Source organism: Populus alba, chromosome 17, assembly GCF_005239225.2.
Source record: "Populus alba chromosome 17, ASM523922v2, whole genome shotgun sequence".
Lineage (NCBI taxonomy): Eukaryota > Viridiplantae > Streptophyta > Magnoliopsida > Malpighiales > Salicaceae > Populus > Populus alba.
The window spans coordinates 7473820-7497721 of NC_133300.1; the positions used below are offsets into that span (position 1 = coordinate 7473820).

The window sequence follows — 23902 nt, forward strand, 5'->3', positions numbered from 1 at the left end:
GCCATGGTCCCACTCCCCAACTCGGCGCCACTCCTCCTCCTCTAATAATTACAATAATTACTTCATGCATGGCCTAAAAATGAAATTCCCTAGAAAAGAAAGGAAAAGGACCGAAGAACAAAAAAAGACCCCATCAAAACCAATAGAAACAAACAGACGACACCAAGACGTGGCAACTGGAGATGTTCCCTCCTATTTACTTCACATACACAAAGTACGCTCCACCCCTTTCCTACGCACCACACACCAAAAAAAGAACCTTTATAAAAACATTAAAAAAAAAATAAAAAGAATTATCTCTATATGTGGGTGGCTTCTATGATGAACGAGTTTACTTCCTTTAGTCTATGTTATGTTTTGAGGTTGTGGATTTACATGAGGTTGACAACTTTTTTGAAAATGTATTAATTTTGATTCTAGATTATAGTTATTAAATTTGAGAAGAACTTGTATAATGATTCTGTAATATGTTGATTTCGTATGAATTTTTTTTTAATAAAAGTATTAAGAGCGAGTAAAAAAACCAAAAAATCGATTAAATTAAGAAAATAAAAAAATTGAACCGTTAAAAAAAATCGATTCAATTTTTTTAAAAAATAACTAGTTCGGTTTCGGTTTTATAAGCCTGAAACCAAAAAAACCAAACTGAACTCAAACCGAAAAAAGCCTAATTGAAAAAATTCAAGCCAAAATTAAAAAAACAGAACCAAACCAGTTTGAACCGATTTTTATTTTAAAAACCAAACCGAACCGAAACTGATCGGTTTTTAACGTTTTGGTTTAATTATTTTTTTTAAATAAAAATCGAATTAAATTGAAAATAATTACCCTTATAAAATATACATCAACTTGTCAAATTAGGATAGTTTGATTGGTCTAATTATGTCTTAGTTAACTTTATTATTTTCAAGAAAGATTTAGCTGAGTCAAATTTTAAAAAGGTTTTTTTTTTAATTTTATTTTAAAAAATCTAAAATAATACTGTTTTAGTTTTGTTTCAAAAACCTTACAATTTTAGAATTAATTGGAATTGATTCAAGTAACTTGTAACTCAAATTTCAAATCAGCTCTTAATTAGAGTCTAACAATTAGGGGTGTTCACGGTCCGGTTCGGTCCGGTTTTAACATAAAAATTAACCGAACCGGAAAATTCTATTTCTTATTAATATAACCCGAACCGAACCGATAACCGGTTCAAACCGAACCGGTTTTGTTCGGTTCGGGTCGGTTTTTTAACTTTAAAAACCAGAAAAACCGAAATCAATTAAATAAGAGTCCTATTCTTTCATTTAAAAAAAAATGAATTTTATAAAAAAATAACTAATTACTTAAAAGTCGGATAGGATAAAAATTTAATGTTTAGATGTTTTTTCGCCTATTATAATATTTTATTTGTTTTTAAAAATATTTTTAAAGGAATTTATTTATTTTATATTTTTAGATTGTTTTATGAATTGAAATTAAAAATAAATTAAAAAAATTAAAAAATATTATTATAATATATTTCTAAAAAAAAAAAAAACCTTTAAAGCACGATATGTAGTTCGAACACAGCCAACAAGGTACCAGAATCCCATCTCAACTACACGCATCTCTCTGTTCAGACATACAAAAACACAATGTACAAATCGCTGTCTTAAAAACACCTCTCTCTCTCTCTCTCTCTCTCTCATAAAAACAATAACTTGCAGACACTCACCTCTCTCTCTCTCTCTCTCTGGAATACCAACACACGCATAGACATACTCCTTTTTCTGACCTCAAACTCGGGGCTTCGGAGCCCCGAAAGGAACCCAAAAATCGGATCTTGGGCACCATTTCACCCTTTTTTGACACTTTTTTTTGGAAAATATTGAAAGGGTATTCAAGAATGTACTCTGCAATACACTCACTGCCTTTGGATGGACATGGGGACTTTCAAGCTTCATTAGATGGAATTAATCTGTCTGGGGATGCGTGCTTGGTTCTCACTACGGATCCAAAGCCAAGGCTCCGCTGGACTGCTGAGTTACATGAGAGATTTGTTGATGCTGTTACTCAACTTGGTGGACCTGACAGTAACTACTTCTACTACTTCATTTTATTTATTTATTTTCTCTGTGTTTGTTTCTTTGTTTCAATTTATGAGCTGTTTTAGCTTTTGTGTGTGTCTTTGCTTTTTTCTTGAATGTGGTTTTATTGCCTTAAAGTTTCAATTTTATTCGCTAGAAAGTGTAAAAATGGTTATTTTGTGATGCTTTCTGTGAAGAATGTTTGTTTTCACTATGTGATGTACTTGAAACGTGTTTTGGGGTTTATTTAGTTGGTGGAAAGGGTCTTTTTCCTTTCTGTTTCTTTCAAAGAAATGTGGGTGTTGATTCTCAGTCTGGTTAATTAGTGCTCGAAATATTCACTGGGTTTTGTAGTTAAAAAATGTTTTTTTTTTTTTTAATATTTTAGGATATGTTTTCAGATGTGATTATTGTAATTGATGTGGTGGTTCTGGATGTGATTAACCCCTATTGTTGATGATGTATTGAGTGATTAAAGGAGGCCCCTTTTTTCCTATTATTCACTGGAGGGTTTATTCCGGCTATTTGTTTTTACCAAATAGTTTTATGTGTTTATTTTGGCAATTATTATTTTTGTCTTTGTTAGGTCAAATGTTTTTAATGAGTATTGTTAGGTCAAGTGTTTTTAATGAGTATGTTGCTTAAGAAAACTTGAGATGGCCTGCCAGTTAAATTTCTTTAGTATGGTTTAATTTAGAACGATTATCATAATGTTTGCGTGAGAAGACATCTCTTTCGTTGTTTAGTTGTTTTTTATTGACTAGCTGTCTAAGCTGCCTTGATCTCATATGCTTTTATTCTTTTAATGTTTGTGTTAATTTTCTGGTTATTGTGCACTACATGTTTCTCATGTATTTCACCTATTTGAAAATACAACCAAAAGGACAAATTAGATGAACTATAGCAGCTTGTCCTTGTCTAGGAAAGAATATTCTATTATTTGGGAGTATTAAATTTGTAAGAATTTGTGGTTCTGTTTTTGAATGGAGATTTCAAAAAGAAATACCGAGCTTTTACTATCTATAATACCAGTCAAAGCAGCATCATGCAAGCTCTCTTTGCTCCTATTTCTAAAAAGTTTAAATCACTATGCGATATGATTATTTTATTTCTTTCTAAACAAAAATTTTGAGCTTACTTGTCATGGAGGATTGAATTCTAGTACTTTGAGTAGGGCCTCATTACTGGTATAAGAACTATGGAATTTAATTGATCTCCTTACTAGGCTGGAATCACTATACTTCCGGTAAAACAAAGCTACCTTGACCAGGCTGCTATGGTGATTTTACCATTTTTCACCAACCTGCCATTGGTGCAGCTGCTGCCTCTAGTATGTGAAGTATGAAATATGAGGAAGCTAGAAAACGCCAGGAGTTGTGAAATAAACCATTTTCAGAAGGCATAATAAGAGCAGTGCTGAAATCTTTGATGGGTCTTGGTAGTATTGTGACATTCAAAGTCCCCCATTGTGTCTGTGGGGAAGTTATTGGAATTGCAAATCGGAGTTGGTTATCCCAAAAGCAACTCTAATTTACACTTTTGGATGGTAGGCCCATGCTGTTGCAACTTATAATTGTAAGAACTTGTAAGAAATTTCCATTGCATGAGGCAGCTACTATTTCAATACAATGCATAATAGGCCAATGTAGAGTTCCTCAACCAAAGGAACCAATTCGTGCCTTGGTGTTCTGAGTCACGCACATGCTTGAATTGTACTGTGTTGTCAAATGATAGACAGGAATCTGTAAATGGCCTGCTTATTAGAAACTATGATTTTTCAATAGGATATTGATAGCTAAGAATTGGTACAAGTTACCAGGGATTGTTCATGCTTGAGATATTGTCCCTCCATTATCATGGTTTCGAAGCATGTTTATTGTTAAAAATATTGTTGTCATGTTCTAGTGACATTAGGAACTTAATAGGAACATCATTTTGTTCCTCAGCATGTCTTTGGCTCCTAACTGATTTGTACATGAACAAAGTGTAGCACATTGACATCTCAATTTTGAAGAAACATTTATAGGGCAACCTCTATTTGTCAGATGACTTTACATACTACTTACTATACTTAATTTTGTAGGCACACAATCATGCTGATTTGCTAATTGAAGTTTTTGTTTTGTTTTCTCAATATGAATTGCAGAAGCAACACCTAAGACAATTATGAGAACAATGGGGGTAAAAGGCCTCACCCTTTATCACTTGAAATCTCACCTACAGGTCTGCTGAAACCGTTGTCTCTCTTTATTCTTTTTGATCTTCTAGGTATTAGCTTCATATGATTTCATGCTCTTTCCTGTAGTTGACATTTCTACTTGCAGAAATACCGGTTGGGAAAGCAGTCCTGCAAGGAATCAACTGATAACTCCAAGGATGGTATTGACCTCTTTTCTTTAGAACCTTTTTACTAGATGTTTTCTTTTATCTTTTCTATTGAGGGCTTCCCAGGGGCATAATACTATTCTTCAATTAATTTCCCTATCCCCTGCATGTGAACTCCTCTACTGGTTTTCCTGCCAGCTGCATGTTTTTTTTTTTTTTATTCTGTGTATTACCATATTGGCAAATGTCTGGACATTAATTTTCTATAGCATCGATTGTAAATGCACATGCACGACACTTTGCTTTTTTACCAAAATTTTCATACCTTGGGTACCATAGTTGAACTGCTTCTGGTGGTAAATTGCTGTGGTTGAAAACCTACTGATTTAAGGAATGATGTGTAGTTGGGATTGCACCATCAGTTGCAGAAAGTCAGGATACTGGTTCATCGACATCTGCATCATCAAGAATGATTGCGCAGGATCTGAATGAGTATGCTGTCTCTACCCTAAACATGTCAAACTTGTTCCATCTCTCCTTGTGTTCCAATCTTCACTGCCTTTTATCTTTCAAACAGTGGTTACCAGGTTACTGAGGCTTTGAGAGTGCAGATGGAAGTCCAACGAAGATTGCATGAGCAGCTGGAGGTTAGTATTCATTTATGTGGCTTTTGGACTTTTGGGATAACATAGAAGTTAGAACTGGAACATCTAAGTTGCTATGAGTTACCTTTTTTTTTTTTTTGTAATCATGCATGAGACAAGTTAAAGCCTCAACGGTCCAAGCTTATCACTATCTAATCAACTCCAAGAAAAGATTAATTAAAAAGTATAGAAATGCAACCTCATTTGAGGGAGAAGATATTAGGTGAGACCGGTTCACCATGTGCCCACTTTCATGAATATGGGGACCCACCACTTTGTGAGTGTGGGCTCATGGTGAGCCAGGCTCGGCCAACAATTCCTCCATATTCCTGGAAAAAAAGCTTTTACCAGTGGTTTATTACAAGCTAAAATAATTGTAACTTTTCCTTCAAAGGTCAGACTCCTTTTTTCACTTCTAGAAATTTGTCTTTAATCCAAGTAGCTCAGTGTCTCGGCTATGGTTTTGAAATTTTAAGATCTTTCTAAGGGTTTTACCATAAGCAGGTGCAACATCATCTCCAACTTCGCATTGAAGCTCAGGGGAAATACTTACAGTCAATACTTGAGAAAGCTTGTAAAGCTCTGAATGACCAGGCTGTTGCAACTGCAGGACTTGAAGCTGCTAGGGAAGAGCTTTCTGAATTAGCAATCAAGGTTTCCAATGAATGTGCAGGAATTGCCCCCCTTGATACCATGAAAATGCATTCCTTATCTGAACTTGCTGCTGCTTTAGGGAACAGAAATGCTTCCAATGTGCCTGCTCGCATTGGTGATTGCTCTGTCGAAAGCTGCTTGACGTCAACTAGTAGCCCAGTTTCTCCCATGGGCGTGGGCTCACAAGTTGCTTCCACGAAGAAAAGATCAAGGCCTGTGCTTGGTCATGGAGATTCATTGCCCTTCGAAGGCAACATTCGGCAAGAAGTAGAATGGACAATGAGTAATATTTTGGATGAATAGCAAGGCATTTCCATCTTAGAAACAGAAACTGCTTTGTTTCTCTTTTTAGCTGTGTAGCCGATCTAAATTTCAAATCTTAATCAACTATATCATCAGTGACCTGTATATTCTCAGATCTTTGAGTTAGAGGATATCATTTTCTTATAACTTGGAACTCTCCCTTTCTGCAAAACGAGTGGCATGCGATTCATTTATCCATCTTAGTATATATAGAGTTGAATTGAGGTTTAATTATTCCCGTTTTCTTCCACTTCTAACGTTGACCGTTGCCAACTGTGCGTTGATGGACGAGGTTGTGAAAGGCTGCAAATTTGTCTGTCCAAATTCTTGAAGATGTATTTGTTATGGCTCAATACTCCATACTTAAAACATCTTACAAAAGTTGATGAATGCTAAAAGATCAGGCCGTCAAGGGATAATTAGTGGTAGAAAAAAGAACTTTTCTTCTCTCCTTGACAAAGAATTCACAAAACGACGGGTGCTTCCTCCCCTCCCTCCCTTCCTCTCTTCATGGGCCATATTTAATCCCAACTTTCCTGTGCCTGTGAATTAAATGGATTTTTTTTTTTTTTAGCTTTGGAACAAATTTATGTCCACAAGCATGTAGAATTTTCATATTAAAACTCTACATGAAAATTCGGTGACTTATTTCCATGGGAACCAGATAGGATAGCTTCAATACTTGAACATTGGTATGACTAGACTTAACTCCAAGAAAAAGCTTTATTCTTTCTTACCTTGACAGTATTTGAATATTCAATTGAGAGAGAGAAAAGTAAAGTATTTTCTGGCTCTGCATTTGTTGTGGTAGCCTTGATGGCATGTCCACAGCAAAGCACTTCATTTTGCTTATTCTGAACTATTTTTTTGTGCCCTCTTTTTCTTTCAAGACAATCAAATGCTCCTTTTCTCCTTTATGAACTGTACCTCAACTCCCTCTCTCTTGGAGCAACCAGCTGCCTCCTTTCTCTCACTTGCAGGCATGACAGACTCACTGGGTAAATCTGATCTCTTAGTTTATTTCTTGCTTTTCTTTCTTGTTACTCGCTAATATTTTTTTCTGGACTAAGGGGTTCTGTAGATATGCAACAAAAGAAGAAGAAAAAATCCAAAGAAAGTGGAAAATTAATGCAAGAAAGCTTCTGCCTGTAGATTAACTTTGAAAGCTTTAATTTTGCCTATTTAACTCATTTTCACTGAGTGAGTTAATACTTTGATTACATTTATCAGCTTTCCTGATCTTTGCATGCTATTGTTGTCATGTTCTCTGATTTTCTCCCTTCTCTTGTACTGATATTCTATAATTGCTCCTTTTCTCTATCTGTCTATTTCAGTTCTCTTCTTTTTCTTTCGTGAAATATGATGCCTGTTGAGGTGCCATCACTTTCATGTTATGTGACCAGTGCTCCAGAATCTTTTTCATTGTAGAGTGTTATATTATCCATTGATGATACAGTAGAACAAGCTTTGCTAAACTGAGAAAGCAGACAATAGAAACCCATATATCAGAACTAAGATGTCCTTATAAGCTGCATTTAGGTTTTCGAAAGAACGGCAAGGAATCACTCAAGGGAGGAATTCTCTTGATAGAATTTTCATTCATTGCCTTTTCCTCGGTTTTTCCAAGTTGCAGTTTTGCTTGAACAATTTCAAACATACAGATGGTTGAGGGTAGGGTTCATACTCATTTGAGAGCTAATGCCAGATTTGTCATATAGTAACGCAAATATATGATTTTATTTTGTTGAAATGCATTCAATTATCCTGATATGAACTCATACTCATTCAGCAACAAATAATAAATAAGCTTTTTTTTTTTTTTGTTCTTTTTCTGTAGGTTTAAGCTTTCATCACAGTTAAGTCTATTGACTGATATTAGCCTGCATAATGCAGCTTCGTTTTAGTAGCATTTAGAAAGAAGTATTGTTACCTTTGAATGAAGCAACATAGCTAGAGAGAAGGAAAAGAAAGGGATTAAATTATGTTTAATATGCATTAGAAGATCTTTGTGAAATTAGTAAATTAAACAGATCTTATGTCTTAACTCTTTTGTTGAGCCTGCATTTTGATGCCTCCTTGTGTCTAATTTTCAAGGCACATCCCACCCTTTCCCTTACTTCAAGTCCTTGTCATCCAAAACAGGAGGGATGTTTTGCCATTGTGGATCACCAAACAAATATAAGAGGCTGGATGAATATACTAATCATGTGGTTTCCTCAGTTAATGAAGAACTGAAACACATCATGGGGTATTTGAACAGTATGGTGAGTTTAAAAAGGTTGCTTTTCTGTTCCCTGAGATGCAATGGTGAACTTTTTTTGCATATTGACTCTCTATATACTCCTCATAGATGAAGAAGTAAATGGATCTATTGACCTTGAGGAACTCAAAAAATGCTTACAAAAGCTGACACTCACTTTAAAAGAGGAGGAAGTTGAGAATCTTTTCCACTCCTGCGACATTGACAATTCAATGAGTTCAGTGTTCTTAGCTATCTCCTAGTAGAACATTCATCCTCTCCTCCCAAGAGCATCCACCTTAAACTTGACTTTATCTTCATTCATATGTTTGACTTAAAGACGTCAACTTATTGTGATCACCCATATATGATGGCCTGAGGGTTTTGTTTCAGACATCAAAGATGGGTTCACCAGAGCTTCAGACCACTTTCGATACAATTGTAGAAGCTTTCTTATTCTTGGATAAGAATGGTAATGGGAAGCTGTAAAAGAAAAAGACATGATCAAAGCATTCAAAGAGGATTCCCCTTGGGAAAAATCCCCAGCACACATCACCAGATCCAGAATTAGTTCTATCTCTTTCACATGATATATTTCCACTTTTGACTTGTAGTTCCAGTTGTTTTAAAATCCTTAAACCATCCTCTTGGAGATTCCTGTGAATATATGCAGAAGAAATGGACTGGGACAGGAATGGGAAGGTCAGTTTCAGGGAGTTCCTCTCTTCTTTAATCAACTGGATTAGGATTGATGCTGACGAAGAAATTCCTGAGAAGGGAAGTCAAACCAAGCACAAGAATTTGAGCTGGATAACTGTCGAATATGAGGTCAGATTGAAGCATTTATGTGAAAAAATAAATCATCCAAGTGTATTATTCAAAGCTGTCGCTCCTCTGCCATGCTCAATTGTGCATGTATTATTTGTGGTGACAGTTAACTTTTCATATGCTCTATGAATCACCCTGATAAATTAAGGGTTCATTTCTTTCTCGTCCTCACCTTCGAGGTCTTGGGGATCATTTTTATTTTCCTTTCATGATTCTGGCCTTCCTCTTCTGTCTAGATTGTATTGCAAGTACTGTGTATGGAAAGCCAGCGTAGGGGTGGTTATGGCAAGAAGCTATAGCTGCAGCGTTACTAGATTCTAATGCAAAAAAAAATCATGGTAGCCTATTGAAAAGCAAAGCATATACATTGATAGTACACAGAAGTTACAGGAAGGGAAAGAACTATCAATCTCCGCAGAAACCTATAGTGACTATCTAGTTGTCACTGATACTCTACTCACTTAATCCCCAGAGCTTGGATTCTTCTAATCAATGACAAAGAACTAGCATTGTTCTGTCTCCATTCTTCTCTGCTTTCCTTCCTTCGCCCTCCTTCCATGAACCATTGATCATTTCCGTCAAGTATCCTTACAATCTGCCTCATGCTTGGCCTTAATTCTGGGTTGGACCTGGTGCATGCAATCCCCAATTTGACGATTCTGATCAATTCTTCATGATCATATTCACGGTTCAACCTTATATCAGCCAGATCCTCCAATGGTCTCTTCTGTGTCTCGAATTCATGAACTCTAAGAACCAAGAGCACCTCTGGTCTCCGAAAATCAACTGCCATTTGTCCACTGACCACCTCCAGAACCACCACACCGTAGCTATACACATCAGCCATTGGGGTTGCCTCACCGGATTCCATGTACTCGGGAGACATGTAACCAAAGATTCCACGGACTGATTTATTTTCTTTTGCAGCTGCTTTATGGGCATGATCATTTCTTGCCAAGAATTCGGCAAGGGCAAAGTTACCAAGTCTCGGATTCATGTCTGGATCAAGAATGATAGAAGAGGTAGTAATATTCCTGTGGATAACTTGCTCATCCCACTCCTCATGAAGATAAAGAATTGCAGCAGCAAGAGACTTGATAATGTTATATCTGTGCCGCCAATGTAGAATAGAATGCCCAATTCTATTGTCATGATGGAAAAGAAGGTGACTCATCTGGCGACTCGCTGAATAATCATAGACGACAAGCATCTCTCCATGTTCTGTGCACCATCCACGGAGTTGTATCAGGTTGCGGTGGCGGAGCCTGCCTAAGTTTAGGAGTTCAGTTGAAAATCGCACGCGTATTGCAGGGCATTGGGTCATGCCAAGTCTCTTCACCAAGACTTGATGGCCATCTTCAAGGATGCCATAGTAAGCAGTTCCGAAGTCCACCTCCGCTACCCTTTGTGAGTTCGAGAAATTATTTGTAGCAGAAATGATTTCCTTGTAGGATATTTCCCTGGGAGTTTCCACCATAAAGAAAGCATTTTGCCGGTGACTTCTGTTGTTCGACTTAGAAGAGCTCAGTTTATTACCACTCTCAAATTCTGCTGTTGCATACATAGTTTCTTCCGTAGCTGTGACATACGCTGATGAAGTGAACGAGATTGTCATGTCAGAACTTGGAACGGAGGTGGTCGCGGTGGTGCTGGTTTTGCTTATGCTAGTGCTTGCAGGTGATATAGCTATGTATCTAGGATGAGACCGAAATGATGGAAGAGGTGGCAGTTTGCCCAAAATGTTGCCAGAAAGTGCTTCCACAACCCATTTCATGTTTGGGCGAAGTTGCGGGTTGTGGAGTGTGCATAGAAGCCCTAGATGAATCAGGCGTTCCATATCAGAAAGCCCAAAAGACCCATCTGGAAGCGTATTATCCGCTGCTTGTAAGAGCTTCCCTTCATCGGACAACCCCCTTATCCAGTCAAGCAAAATGATCTGATCGTCAGGATATGTCAGATCCACTGCCCGCCTCCTAGACGCCACCTCTAACACAACAATTCCAAAGCTGAAAACATCAGATTTAGCAGTAGCGACACTTCGTTTCTGGAAGCTCTCGGGTGATAAGTAACCGATAGTGCCACCAATTCTGGTTGATTCAGCCAAGCGAAACTGGTGATTTTTCATTGAAGGTGTCCGGATTTGATACTCAAGTTCATGTTCTAACCACCGCGCCAAGCCGAAGTCACCGAGTCGGGCATTATAATGCGAGTCAAGCATGACATTGCTTGTCTTCACATCCCGGTGAATGATCTGAGTCTCCAACTGTTCGTGGAGATAATGCAATGCTGCTGCCAAGCCGCTGACTATCTTCCTTCTTCGTTCCCAGGCAAGGGGTTCCGCTTTCAGGTTTTCAGGCCTTCTAAACAGGACCCTGTCCAGGCTGCGGTTAGGCATGTAGTCATACACCAAGAACAACTGGTCTTCATGAGCACACCACCCTCTTAGCCTGACAAGATTCCTGTGTCGCAGTTGAGCCACCGCAACCAATTCAGCTTCAAAGGTCTTCTCAAACTGTTCCCCTCTCTCAGCCAAGCATTTGACTGCAACAACAGTACCATCACTTGGTAAAACTGCTCTATAAACCTTTCCAAAACCTCCACTTCCAAGAACCTCATTTTCACAAAACCCTTTAGACCCTATATAAAGTTCAGCATAGCTGAATATCCTTGGATTATCACCACCAACCTTCTCAGATATCTGAATTCCTTCCAGGTCATGAAACGGACCAGACTGCTGTTTACTTGGTTTGTCGTCCTGAAAACAAACAATCCATTTCGATTCAGGTAACCGGCGTAATGAATCACCTAGGACATGAAGTATTTGCCTCCCGCAGCCGCAGTGTTGGCGCTTTTTAACATCATCATGCACAGGTGGTCGGATTTGTGGTTGATCAAATGGCTTTTTGACATGTAACCGGCGTAGTGAATCACCTAGGACATGAAGTATTTGCCTCCCGCAGCCGCAGTGTTGGCGCTTTTCGACATCATCATGCACAGGTGGTCGGATTTGTGGTTGATCAAATGGCTTGATTTCTTCGAAATCAGCCGGTAAAGTGATACAAAAGCAGTTGCGTTTCATGGTTTTGGTGTCTGGAAATCGGCTAGATGACCATTGAATGAAGATGGCGAAGTAAATGAAATGGATGAGACTTTGGTTGTGTGTTTATTATGTGATCACGTAATGCCTTTTTTGTGCGTGGGCTTTAAATTCAACACGGTTAGGTTGCATTATGGTTGAATTATGTGCTGTCGACCGGTTTGAATAGAACATACCCTTATCTTAGGAAAAAGAAGTTAATAAAATATTTGATCTTGGCTACTATAGCATATAGTTTCTGAACCATAAATAGAATTATTAGCGTACAATCATCGGGTGGTGACATGGGTTGATCTCATAATTTTATTTTTTTTTAAAAAAATCAACAAATTAAAGATCAAATTTTATCTGGAAAGATCAGGTTGATCTGAGGTTTTGATCGAGTCAATCAAGTTTTTTCCTTTTTCAACTTGAACCGGTCTAGATCTCACGTCAGCAAGGTTCTAGATTGATTATTAGGCCAATCCAAGATTTATAAATATGATTTGAATTAGAACAAAGCGGCAGTAATGGTTGAAATTCAAATCTTGCTAGCTTAGGTCAAAACTTGCCAAAAACAAACATCCTATAGTCCACAATTGAAAAAAGAGAAAGAAAAACAATGTCAATCAAGGTGAATTGGTCTCTTTTATTATGATAGTGTATAGAAACGCAATTAAATTGGTAAAGATGAGAGGTATGTGTTCAAAAGCATGCAATGGCGAAGACTATATCAATAAGAAGCTATGGACGTCTCTAGAAAACATACATGAAAAATCATAAAAAAAGGGATGCAACAGGACGTCTAGAACCCTAAAACTTCTTCTGATTGAAGTTATCCTGCGCACCGGGAAAGCAATGCATGCTTCAAGACGGGAATTATATGGGTGAAGATGGATAAAAATCAACATCTTCATCATATGCTCCCATTATAGCTCCTAGTGCTTTGCGATTTGATAGACATAACTTGACGATCTCATTCGAGTTTTGAATAAAAGCACCTTGGATAGAAGAAGATTCTCCCATAATCATTCATGTTCATACATATAGTTTCAAACGAAATTTATAGGGATTTGAGAATTGTTTAGTGTTATTTTGATTATTTGAAAAAAAAACAAAAAAAATCACGGTACAGATATTTTTATAAATCTTATCAAGTTATTTCACGCTCTATACATATAAATTTAGAGCAAATAATTATTTTGATTACCAGAAAAAAAAATTACAATACAAATATCTTTATAAATCTTATCAAGTTATTTTACAGTACAAATATTTTTATAAATATCAAGTTATTTCTATTCTTGTGTCTTTTAATGGAAATCATGCCTCTATACATATAAATTTAGAGTAAATAATTATTTTGATTAGTGTTATTTTGATTACCAGAAAAAAAAAAATTACAGTACGAATATCTTTATAAATCTTATCAAGTTATTTTACAGTACAAATATTTTTATAAATCTTATCAAGTGATTTCTATTCTTGTGTCTTTTAATGGAAATCATGCCTCTATACATATAAATTTAGAGTAAACAATTATTTTTTTAGAAGTTTCTCAAAACATTCAGATCAGGCTCATTTCTCATCGATGAATCCAATAACTAAAAATATATATATAATTTTATGGGTGATTTTATTCTATCTTTAATATAATATGATTCATGTCTTCATTAAGTACAGTTTTTTTTTTACAATCCTGCCTTAAAATGTTTACAAAACTAGCTGGTAAAGCCTGATGATTATTTATCACTCAAGATTAACTCATTGAACTAGATTGAAATTACCTGAACACAGCTAGCTGAAAGCGTAATTAGAGTATACAAGTCTGAGATCAAAAGTCATCATCACCGCTGTGATTAGGAGTTTGGGGCCCTTAGGATTGCTTGATGGCAGAAATCAGAGCCGGGGATTGTTGGCATATGGTTAAATCTAGGGTAATGTAATTTATTCTACGGAGGGCCTCTTACCATGAATTTGGTCATGTGGGTTGCCTACTTCTTGTTTTTTTTTTTTTTAAGCAGTTAATCGAATAGTAATTATGATTTAAAATATTTTTTATAATTAATGAATAATTTTTTTTAAAAAAAATAAAATTTAAAATTTAAAGAAAAGTTTTTTCCACCATATTTTTAAAAGGGCTTTTTAAATCAATGAATTAATGATATGGTCCCGTTTTTGTGTGGCAAATTCTTGAGTGTGGGGTACTTCTGCCGCCTGTAGGGGTCGGTGTTTACCGGGATGTTATCTGATGAATTCTTTTGCGTCTATGGTACAATTCTAGGGCTTCAAAAGAGGGGGAAAGAAGGCCTTCAACGAGATGACAAGGCATGAACGAGGGAATCAAGAACTTGAACCTTTCTAGGTTTTTGTTTTTAAATAAAAAGACGGGTTTTTTTTTTTTTTGTTTTAGTAACTCCAACCTTGAAGAATCTTCTCCTAATACAAATTTTAACACATCTAATGCGACATTACCATAGTTAAATTAGAGTAAGGGTGTGTTTAAAATTGTGATAGCGGTGACGATTTAAAATGTTTTTCAATTAAAAATATATTAAAATATTTTTTTATTTTTAAAAAATTATTTTTAACATCAGTATATCAAAATAATCTAAAAACATAAAAAAAATATTTTAAATAAAAAAATAAAAAATCAACAATTAATATATACAATACCCATCATGCACCAACCACCGTCCAAAATCATGAATTTCACCTAGCAAATTTATAATATCAGAAATATTTAACTCATAAGGGAACGCAAAATCGAAACTTACGTGGCGTCACCGAAGGAGAAATCCAAGAAAATGTTTGGATTTTTTGTCGAAAAGAAGTTGTAGTTGAGCTATCATGAAGACGAAGAAAATGATAACTAATGATTTCATTCCTTCACTTTTACAGTTGCAGGTACAAACAAAACCACCAACTACTACAACCTCACCTAACCAAATTTATTTTATTTTATTTTATTTATTTGGAAATGACTTTCTCAATATAAACATTTTTCTAGTTAGTTTCCAAGTCAAAGAATAAGCCATGATCATATCCCTTATTCAATAGTCCAAGAACTAGACAAGTTTTGGAAAATCTTTCCCTTTTCTAATCCTAATGATTCCCTCCTGCTGACATTTTTCTAGTTAATTTGTAGCCGGAAAATAAAATATAAAGGTGTAGTAGTGATTGTTTTTTAAAATATTTTTTATTTGAAAATATATTAAAATAATTTTTTTATAAATTTTAAAATTATTTTTAATATTATCATATCAAACCGATTTAAAAACATTAAAAAACTAATTATTTTATGAGACTTCATTTGAAATATAATTTTAAACAGAGCTATAATATCTCTTATACTCAACCACCTGCATCTACTCTGCTTGCAAACAATAATATATAGCTCTAAATCCTGGCCTAAAACCTTGTTGGGTTAAGAAAAATAGTTGTGTATTTGAAAGGACACTAGAGAGTAATATAAAATTATTATTAACACTCTATTTAAAAATTTAAGCTATTAGATTGAGATTATTTTTTGATATAGTATTAAAACTTTATTGACTAAGCGATCACGAGTTTAAATCTCAATACCTTCATTTTATTTGATAAAAAATAAATATAAAGTAGTATTAGCTTATACAAGTTTTAAATTTAAAGATTTTTTATTTTAGATAGTGTGTTAAAGAATTATATAAGTTGAGTTGTAACCTAATAATTTAAAAAATTAAAATTATTGAAATAAGATGATTGTTCTAAGAGGAAGTTCTTGCCACTTGCATTTCGACAATTTATAAGCATCAATAAAATGGGTTTTAGTTCATGGTGTGATATGTAAACTAGTGCATAATATAGGGTTGAAAAGAGAAAATTGTTATAGAAATTAATGCTAGAGGAGCCCTTTGAGTCAGGAAATTTTTTTTTTTTTTAAAAATACCTGCCATGAATGAATCTTGTCGAGCTCACTGGTGTCTTCTCAGAACAGGGACCCTCTCAGTCCCCATTTGAAAATGAAGAGGAAGTCTTTAGACTTTGGTCAATAATAATTGAAAACAAGAAAGAAAGAAAGTAGCTTTGGGAGCCCTTTCTATCATTGTCACCTTTTAAATACGGCCATCATTTATAATGTGAAAATTGTCCAGCTAATTCAGCGGAAGATTTATTTAAGTATATTTTTTTTGGTATTTTAAATCATTAATGATGTTAAAAATAATTTTAAAAAAATATTATTTTGATGTATTTTCAAGTGAAAAGTACTTTAAAAAACAACTGTATTAACACCCCTAAACAGACTCCAAAATATTCTTTAATTCAAAAAGTATTATTTTCTATTTTAAATGGACAAATGGTAGTATAAAAATTGTTTTGTATCTATTTGATCCAACAATATGCTTGTATTAAAAGCATGTATTCATATCACATTTATTTTGTTTTTTTAAAGCTCTTTATTTTTTTTTAGTATATCTCCCTTGTTAGAAATTAGGTATCTAATCTATTTTTTATTCTTGTTTAAAAGCTTATAATTAATTACTAGCCTTAGAAGTCCTCATTCTAGCTCAACAACATTCTCAACATAAAAAGCCGGAAACTCCATGGACAGAGGCTAGGCCTAATTAGGCTTTTAACTAGGAGATCTTCTTTTGATATATGTCCAGATTTCTAGACTCATGGTAAGGAGACTAACCTTTAATCATGATTGAGATATTAATATAAAATTTTTTTATTTGAAAATATATTAAAATAATATTTTTATATTTTTTTTATTTTTAACATCAGTATATCAAAACGATAAAAAATATTAAAAAAATATTAATTTGAAACTTTTAAACAAATCAAAATTTTAAAAAATTATTGTCAAAACACACTTCCAAACAGTATCTTAGTTGAGATATATTTTGTAATAAGATAAGTTGATGACATGACATTTTCTATCCTAAAAGGCATTCAGGACATCAACACATATTTTCTTGATTAAGATATCCTGAAGTTGGGTAATTTGTGTTGGACTTCAAGTCTTTATAGTTTTTTTTTTATATATATATGATTGTATCCTACTTCCTCCCGAAGAGAAAGAGAGTAAATAAATATTTTTTTATGATTTAGAAGGGTGTTGATAGAATGAGGAATATGTTGGGTGAAAAAGAAAACTATATTTTAGAGACCCTCCTTCCATTCCTCCATTGTAGTTGTAATGTCAGTCTCCTCAAAATGTGTGTTAAGTAATCATGTATGAAGGAAAGAATTTTCTAAAAATATTCTTGAGGAAAGGCTTTTAAACATGATAAAAGCCATATGGATGTTGATTTTATTTTTACAAATAGTAGTTTATGTTGAATTAGTGAAGTTTGTTTATTAGTAGCAATGAGAAATTAAGTTGTTTTTTGTGAGATATTTGAATGGTAATAGCCTTTCAAGTATGCAGTCAATTCAACTTTTGAATCAACTAAAGTTTTAGTAGTTAATCCTATTTTTTTATTCATTACAACAATTAATATGAGTTTTCTTTTTTATTGAATTACAAGGGTGATTTGATCATACCATTTCTAAGTGATAACTCTATAAATGGTATTAATCTATTACATAATATTAATCTCTAGATTAGAGATTTTGGTGATATCTTCTAAATTAGAAGTGTATTCTTCTAAGTTTTTACTAAAGGATTTATCTCATTCATCGGATTCCAAGTAAACAATATGCTATTTCAAGTCTTTGATATATTATTTATTCATTTATTTATTTTAAACTTAAGATTTGCAGTCGTGGGTTCTTTGATGAGAGAACTCTTTTTTTCCCTACTAAGAACTTTTTGCAAAAAATATATTTCTTTGGCCATTTATCTAGTTAGAGAAATAAAACTCATATTAGAGTTTGGACTTGGATTTACGAGGTAGGTTTCAAGGAGATTTTTTTTATTTTTTTTTTTGGATTTTGAGTCTTGTTTATATGAAGTCTAACATAAAACCCCCCCCCCTCTTCTTTTTTTTGTGAGCATGTTTATGCTCGTCTAAAAAAGTTTTTAGTGATGTAATTATAACAATCACAATTATTTTTACAACCTTGTGATTCAAAAAGGGTAAAGAAAGAGTCATAATCTGATTCATCATTGACGAACCCAATTTCTAAAATACTTTTAACTATAGTTTTCTCCTTCTAATTCATTAAATAAAATCTCACATCATGTTTTTTAAGGATCTCATCAATCGCAAGGGTATTGATCTTTTTATTTGCCTTGTATTTGTTTTCATAATGTCTAGCCTTGCCACACCTATAGTAAACTAAGATAGTCTTTTTAAAAAAATTAACTCCTAAGGAATAAGCTTTATAAGTCTTATTAAATCCTTTTCTAAAAAACTTCTTATTGGAAGTATATTTTTTGTGTTATAAGAAACATATATTTTCTCTCTCTTTTTTTTTTATATAGAAGCTTTAATAGAGGTATAGCCTATTTGCTTATAAAAATCATCAGAATATGCTTATTGTATATTTTTTTTTACTTTTTAAGCTGCATTTTAAGCTTGATATCATACAGAGGGATATTCTTTCATTAACCACCTTTATTGCAAGTACACCATAGGTAAATTGTGGGTAAGGAATAATTCTTTTGAATTGACCTTTCAATCTATTTCAGATTTTATCAATGAAAAAAATAGGCATTTCTGATAAGAACTTTTCTTCGTAGTAATAAGCATTGCAATACTCTCTAGTTAAAACTTTAGAGAAGAAGATATTTATACCATTTAAAATGGGACAAAGTTGGACAACAAAAGTTAATTAGTTGATCATGATACTTGTCCAATTGTAATCCATTAAAATGAGTGGCAATTGTATTCATAAGCATATTTACCATGTTTTGTTTAATTTTTATTTCATATAAGCCACTTTGATTAATGACTATATTTTTTTTAGTGGTAGATAGAATTTTCTTCTTGACCTAATTTGAGAGATAGATATCCCCACAAGCCTTGCAATTACCTAGTAAGGCCTTTAATTATAGCTTTGGTAATTGATGCATAATTGTTTCTGGTTACCCTAGCTACAATATTAGCATATGCTTCATGATGATTTTTACCTGATATTCAGACATTTCATCAATATTCCACTGAAGAATGGAATTTCTACAACAGCTAATAGAGTTTTAGTCAAATATATCATCAAATTAAAGGTCAATTAAGGTTGGATGAGGATAATAAGCATTTGTTCGGGATATATAAATATGCTTTATGTAATTTATTTTATTAACTTCTAATGGGACTAAATTAGTGATGCTTGTGGAAGTAGAACTTGACAACAACAAATATATAATGATAAAAGATAAATTAAAATAGGTTTAAAACATAAGGAACAAATAACTTTAAAACTTTATTTTATTTATGAAATATTTATATGACCAAGCCTGCCTCTTAAAGAGGTTTATAATGCATTTTATTGGCTAAAAAAACCAACCTAGACTAGAAAGCAAAATTAGAGTCCTAAAACATAAAGAAAAATAAAATCAAATCTAAAAATAAACAACAAACCCCTATAAAACAAGAAAAATAACAAAATCGATCCAAACAACATTTTCTAAGCCTAATTTCAGGAGATCTAATAGTCTGATATCTAACAAAGTCATTTTCATAAGAAAAAAACCTTAGAATCATCTAATCAAATTTAAGCTCGATTCAACAATCAAATCTTTTGTTATGACTATGCCTTTTATTAAACCTAAACATGTCTTATTGGTTCATAAAAGTATTTGTACACATAATCTGTATGGAGCAAATCCTTATATAATTACTCAGAACCTTTAGACCTGCAAACTCGGCTGCATCAATTAGTCCTTTTTTTTTTCTTGTTCTGATAAGAATATTTGTTTTAATTTACCTATTTAATTGATCTCTTTCTTTTCTAAGATATTTATTATTTTCTTATTTTTATGATAAAAAACATCTAGCTTTTGTAACATGGTGACCAACATATTCATAAAATCAAGTATCATTATAAGAAGATGTGATATCAAATTTTTGAATTGGAGGATTCTCCCTTTTCTGGTTGGCTCAACAAGGCTTATAAGAAGATGTGACAAAGGATTGAATAATTATTTTGCTGAACTATATAGTTAATTAAGAGGACTTCATCCTTAACGACACTCTTGTAAGGAGTGGCAATGACCTCCTCCTTGATTTTTCACGACAAAAGAAGTTTCTGGAGAGTGTATAGATTGGATAATGGCTCGTGTGGTGTCAAAACATGACTGATAAGTCACTTCAATGACAACAAGAGCAGAAGAATTGGAGAAGTTTGGAAAATCTTTTTCTTTTTTCTAATGATTCCTTCTAGTAGTCGGCTAAGGAAATCTGGCTCATGGAAGGCTTGAATCTGACATTTTTCTGGAGAATTTCTCCGTCAAAGAATAAACCATGATCATACTCCACCACCTGCATCTACTCTGCTTACATACAATATAACAGTTGTGAATGGTTTGGTGGGCACAAACTAGGCTTAAGAAAAAGAAAAATAAAATAAAATAAAATAAAAATTGTTGCCTCGACCGTTGGTGGAAGTTCTTGCCACTTGCATTTTGACATTTTATAAGCATTAATTAAATGGGTTTTAGTTCATAGTGTGATTTGTTGAACTGCCAAAGAAACTTGGGCATAATATAGGGTTGAAAACAGAAAATTATTATAGTTCTTAATGCTGGAGGAGCCCATCATTTGGCAGAAAAAAATACCTTCCATGAACCATGCTCAGCTTATGCCATTTTTTTATTCCTAGCTAATCATTGCCTTCTTATAATTGAGAAGATACTGTTTAGAAATGCGGTGTAAAAATTTTTAATTAATATTTTTATTAAAAATAAAATGTGTTTTTAGAATTGTTTTAATGTGTTGATTTTAAAAAAAAAAAATAAAAAAAATATCATTTTGATACATTTCAGCGTTAAAAACACTTTAAAAAATAACCATAACCACAAGCATGATAATTATCTAGCGGAAAATAATGATTAACTTTATCCCATTCTTTTCTTTCCTTTCCTTTTCTTTCCAAGCAATTGTTCACATTATACACACATCTTAACTTAATTCTTGTAACATTAAGTGTATGTTTCCATTTTTCCAAGCAATTGTTCACATTATACACTCATCTTAACTTAATTCTTGAAATATTAAGTGGATGTTTCCTAACGGAGTTGAAAGTATTTTAAAAAAAATATTCTTGAAAAAATATTAAAATAATAGATTTTTTAATGTTTTTAATATTTTCATGTCAAAATCAACTAAAATTACTAAAAAAAAAATCAATTTAATGTCTTTTCATGTATAAAAGAATACTCTTATGTCCAAATTTTTTTTTTTTTTTTTAAACATGCCTAAGTCTACTTTATCATCGGAGTCCTTACTAACCCGGCCACCCTCTTTTGGCTCATACTGATACTATACTAGATATTCAAAGATTGAGTTGGTGATAAAAAGATTTAATTGCAAGTAACTTGAATTTAGAATTTGCTAAAACAGGACTCCAAAAATGTCCTTTAGCCACAGCTGATGGCTACGGAGGAGCTGAAAATATTAGTAGCATTAGTTGGCCGTCACCAGAGATGGCCGCCACCAGAGATGGTGAGAATGACATGCATTGAAAGGTTTTCATGCACGACGTCTGGTGTGCTTTCCTTTTCAACTTTGCTTAATTATTTTAGCTTTAAAAAACGAGTAGCTAGTGTGGGAAACAAGAAAAACGTAAGGGTTTAAACTAGCAAAAATATTATTTTAATGTCGAATGATGAACAATTACAAATAAAAACTTGGTGAAGAGATCAGCTAGCCACTGCTTGCGTCAGAAAGAGCTCTATCAAATGATCGAGCTTTCTTAAAGAGTATTTGGGTCATTTTTTCATATATCAAGGTCAAGTCTTTCTCGATCTAATGTTTGTCCAGCCATTAATTTGTACCTTAGGTTTATAAAGTCTTCCCTCTTAGCTTAAAATATTGTTGGAGAGACCTGTATATATGACAGATGAACATAAATATATTTGATATTTGATTTGATATCTTATGGTGTTATTTTTTAAGATTTTGTCAAGTTTAAAAAAACATTGTTGATTCAATCATTAGGACTTGATACGTAAATGAGTTCTTCAATCGTTGAGAAAAATGAGATTAAAGTCTTTTAATTAATTATCAAGAATGAAAATTTATCTCTAAATATATGATAATTCCATAAATGAAGTTCAACATGTTAAAAAAATTGTTGGGTGATAGGAGATAACACAGGCATTACATATATATTTAAGTATATATGCAATGCCTGTGTTTTCTCAACACTAAGTGAATGTTCAAACCCGGCCTTGAAGGTACCTAGCATTTATTACAGAATATTAATTGCTCATTTTTATCTTATTAATTCATTATACATATAAATAATTTTAAATCATGTGAAGAAACGCTAGAATCTTGAGTTAAAAATATAATTAAAGACAGTAATTTTTAATAGTCAATAAATTTTACTAACTTAGTCATTTAAATTTTTGATGGTTCTTTACAAAATTTAAATTGTTAATGTGTTAATATAATTAATATTTAATTATTTTAGTGAGCTAAAGTATATGATCAAACTAATTTTTTATATTTAATTATTTTAAATATATTTGGTAATGTATACTTTTATTGAGTTTATATATATGCCATGCATTTAGGATAGAAAGTATACAATATTTTCACCATTATAAATTCTTAAAAACACTTTTTTTTTTCATTTTACTTAATTTCTTATATATCTCTACACATATCAGAAGAATTTCCTTCTTTTTTAACCATTCTTTTTTTTAACTGTTCTTGAGCCCCACACCAAACATGGAAAGCATCAGAACCAGCTCTTTGAGCACTCATCAGGCTTTGTTCTTATATATCTCTACACATATCAGAAGAATTTCCTTTTTTTTTTAACCATTATTTTTTTAACTGTTCTTGAGCCCGACACCAGACATGGAAAGCATCAGAACCAGCTCTTTGAGCACCTATCAGGCTTGAATCGCAGCAAGAACAATCATGAACACACTGCAAATCTTGAACTTCTTCACAAACCGGGCTCCTAGCACCGAACCATTCTTTGTTTACACGAGGAAGACAAGGTCTAGGGTTTTGGGATCATAAAATAACTCCATGGTTCTGAACAGTCAGAGGGTTTTCCAGAGCTTGGCAATTCCATGACATTGATCATGATGGGACCATTTATCCTCGATTAAATCATCAACAAACATGTCACCCATACACTTCTTTTCCCATCTCGAATAGTCTCCAGATTAGATAGGGCTGTTGTGGTGTCACCGTCCTCCCAACCTCTCTTTAGAATAATATAGATGAAGGTTGTGATTGGAATTATGATGATAGTGATGATTTAAAGTGTTTTTTATTTAAAAATATATTAAAATAAATATATTTTTAATTTTTAAAAATTAATTTTAAGATCAGCATATCAAAATGATATAAAAATATTAAAATAAATTTTATTTTAAATGAAAAAAATTAAATTTTAAAGAAACATGCATTGCAAAATACACTCAAAACAATTTGGTGTTGCAATAACAGGTTGTAAAAGAATATCAAGTTTTTATGTTTAAAAAACATTTTTAATAAGATTTTTAATTTTTTTTAATTAATATTTTTTTTAAGTTTTTTCAGGTTATTTTGATGTATTAATATTAAAAAAAATTATTTTGATATATTTTAAAATAAAAAATACTTTTTAAAACAATCGCAACCGGCCACTCAAAACACCCCTAAACCTTGCTTCTTAGAGAGCGTTTTCAAAA

The 23902-nt window shown here is 33.1% G+C and overlaps 2 protein-coding genes across 2 annotated transcripts; one reads left to right on the top strand and one right to left on the bottom strand.

The window, feature by feature from the left end:
* The first annotated feature begins 1565 nt into the window (after positions 1–1565).
* LOC118048666 (protein PHR1-LIKE 3) lies at positions 1566–6124 on the top strand. Its single transcript, XM_035058435.2, has 6 exons — positions 1566–2057; positions 4198–4274; positions 4376–4430; positions 4781–4868; positions 4954–5023; positions 5525–6124. Exons 1-6 carry the CDS (start codon positions 1871–1873, stop codon positions 5975–5977), a joined length of 930 nt encoding a protein of 309 aa, XP_034914326.1. The 5' UTR covers positions 1566–1870; the 3' UTR covers positions 5978–6124.
* Positions 6125–9365: 3241 nt separating this feature from the next.
* Positions 9366–12351, bottom strand: LOC118048667 (receptor like protein kinase S.2). The gene has a single exon (XM_035058436.2). It carries the CDS (start codon positions 12121–12123, stop codon positions 9502–9504), a length of 2622 nt encoding a protein of 873 aa, XP_034914327.1. The 5' UTR covers positions 12124–12351; the 3' UTR covers positions 9366–9501.
* Between the last annotated feature and the right edge of the window lie 11551 nt (positions 12352–23902).

Excerpts from the sequence above, each read along its gene's own strand:
- LOC118048666 (XM_035058435.2), top strand. The coding sequence starts at position 1,871 with ATGTACTCTGCAATACACTCACTGCCTTTGGATGGACATGGGGACTTT. Across the intron at positions 2,058-4,197 it reads TCAACTTGGTGGACCTGACA|AAGCAACACCTAAGACAATT; the intron begins GTAACTACTTCT and ends TATGAATTGCAG. Across the intron at positions 4,431-4,780 it reads AACTGATAACTCCAAGGATG|TTGGGATTGCACCATCAGTT; the intron begins GTATTGACCTCT and ends AATGATGTGTAG.
- LOC118048667 (XM_035058436.2), bottom strand. The coding sequence starts at position 12,123 with ATGAAACGCAACTGCTTTTGTATCACTTTACCGGCTGATTTCGAAGAA.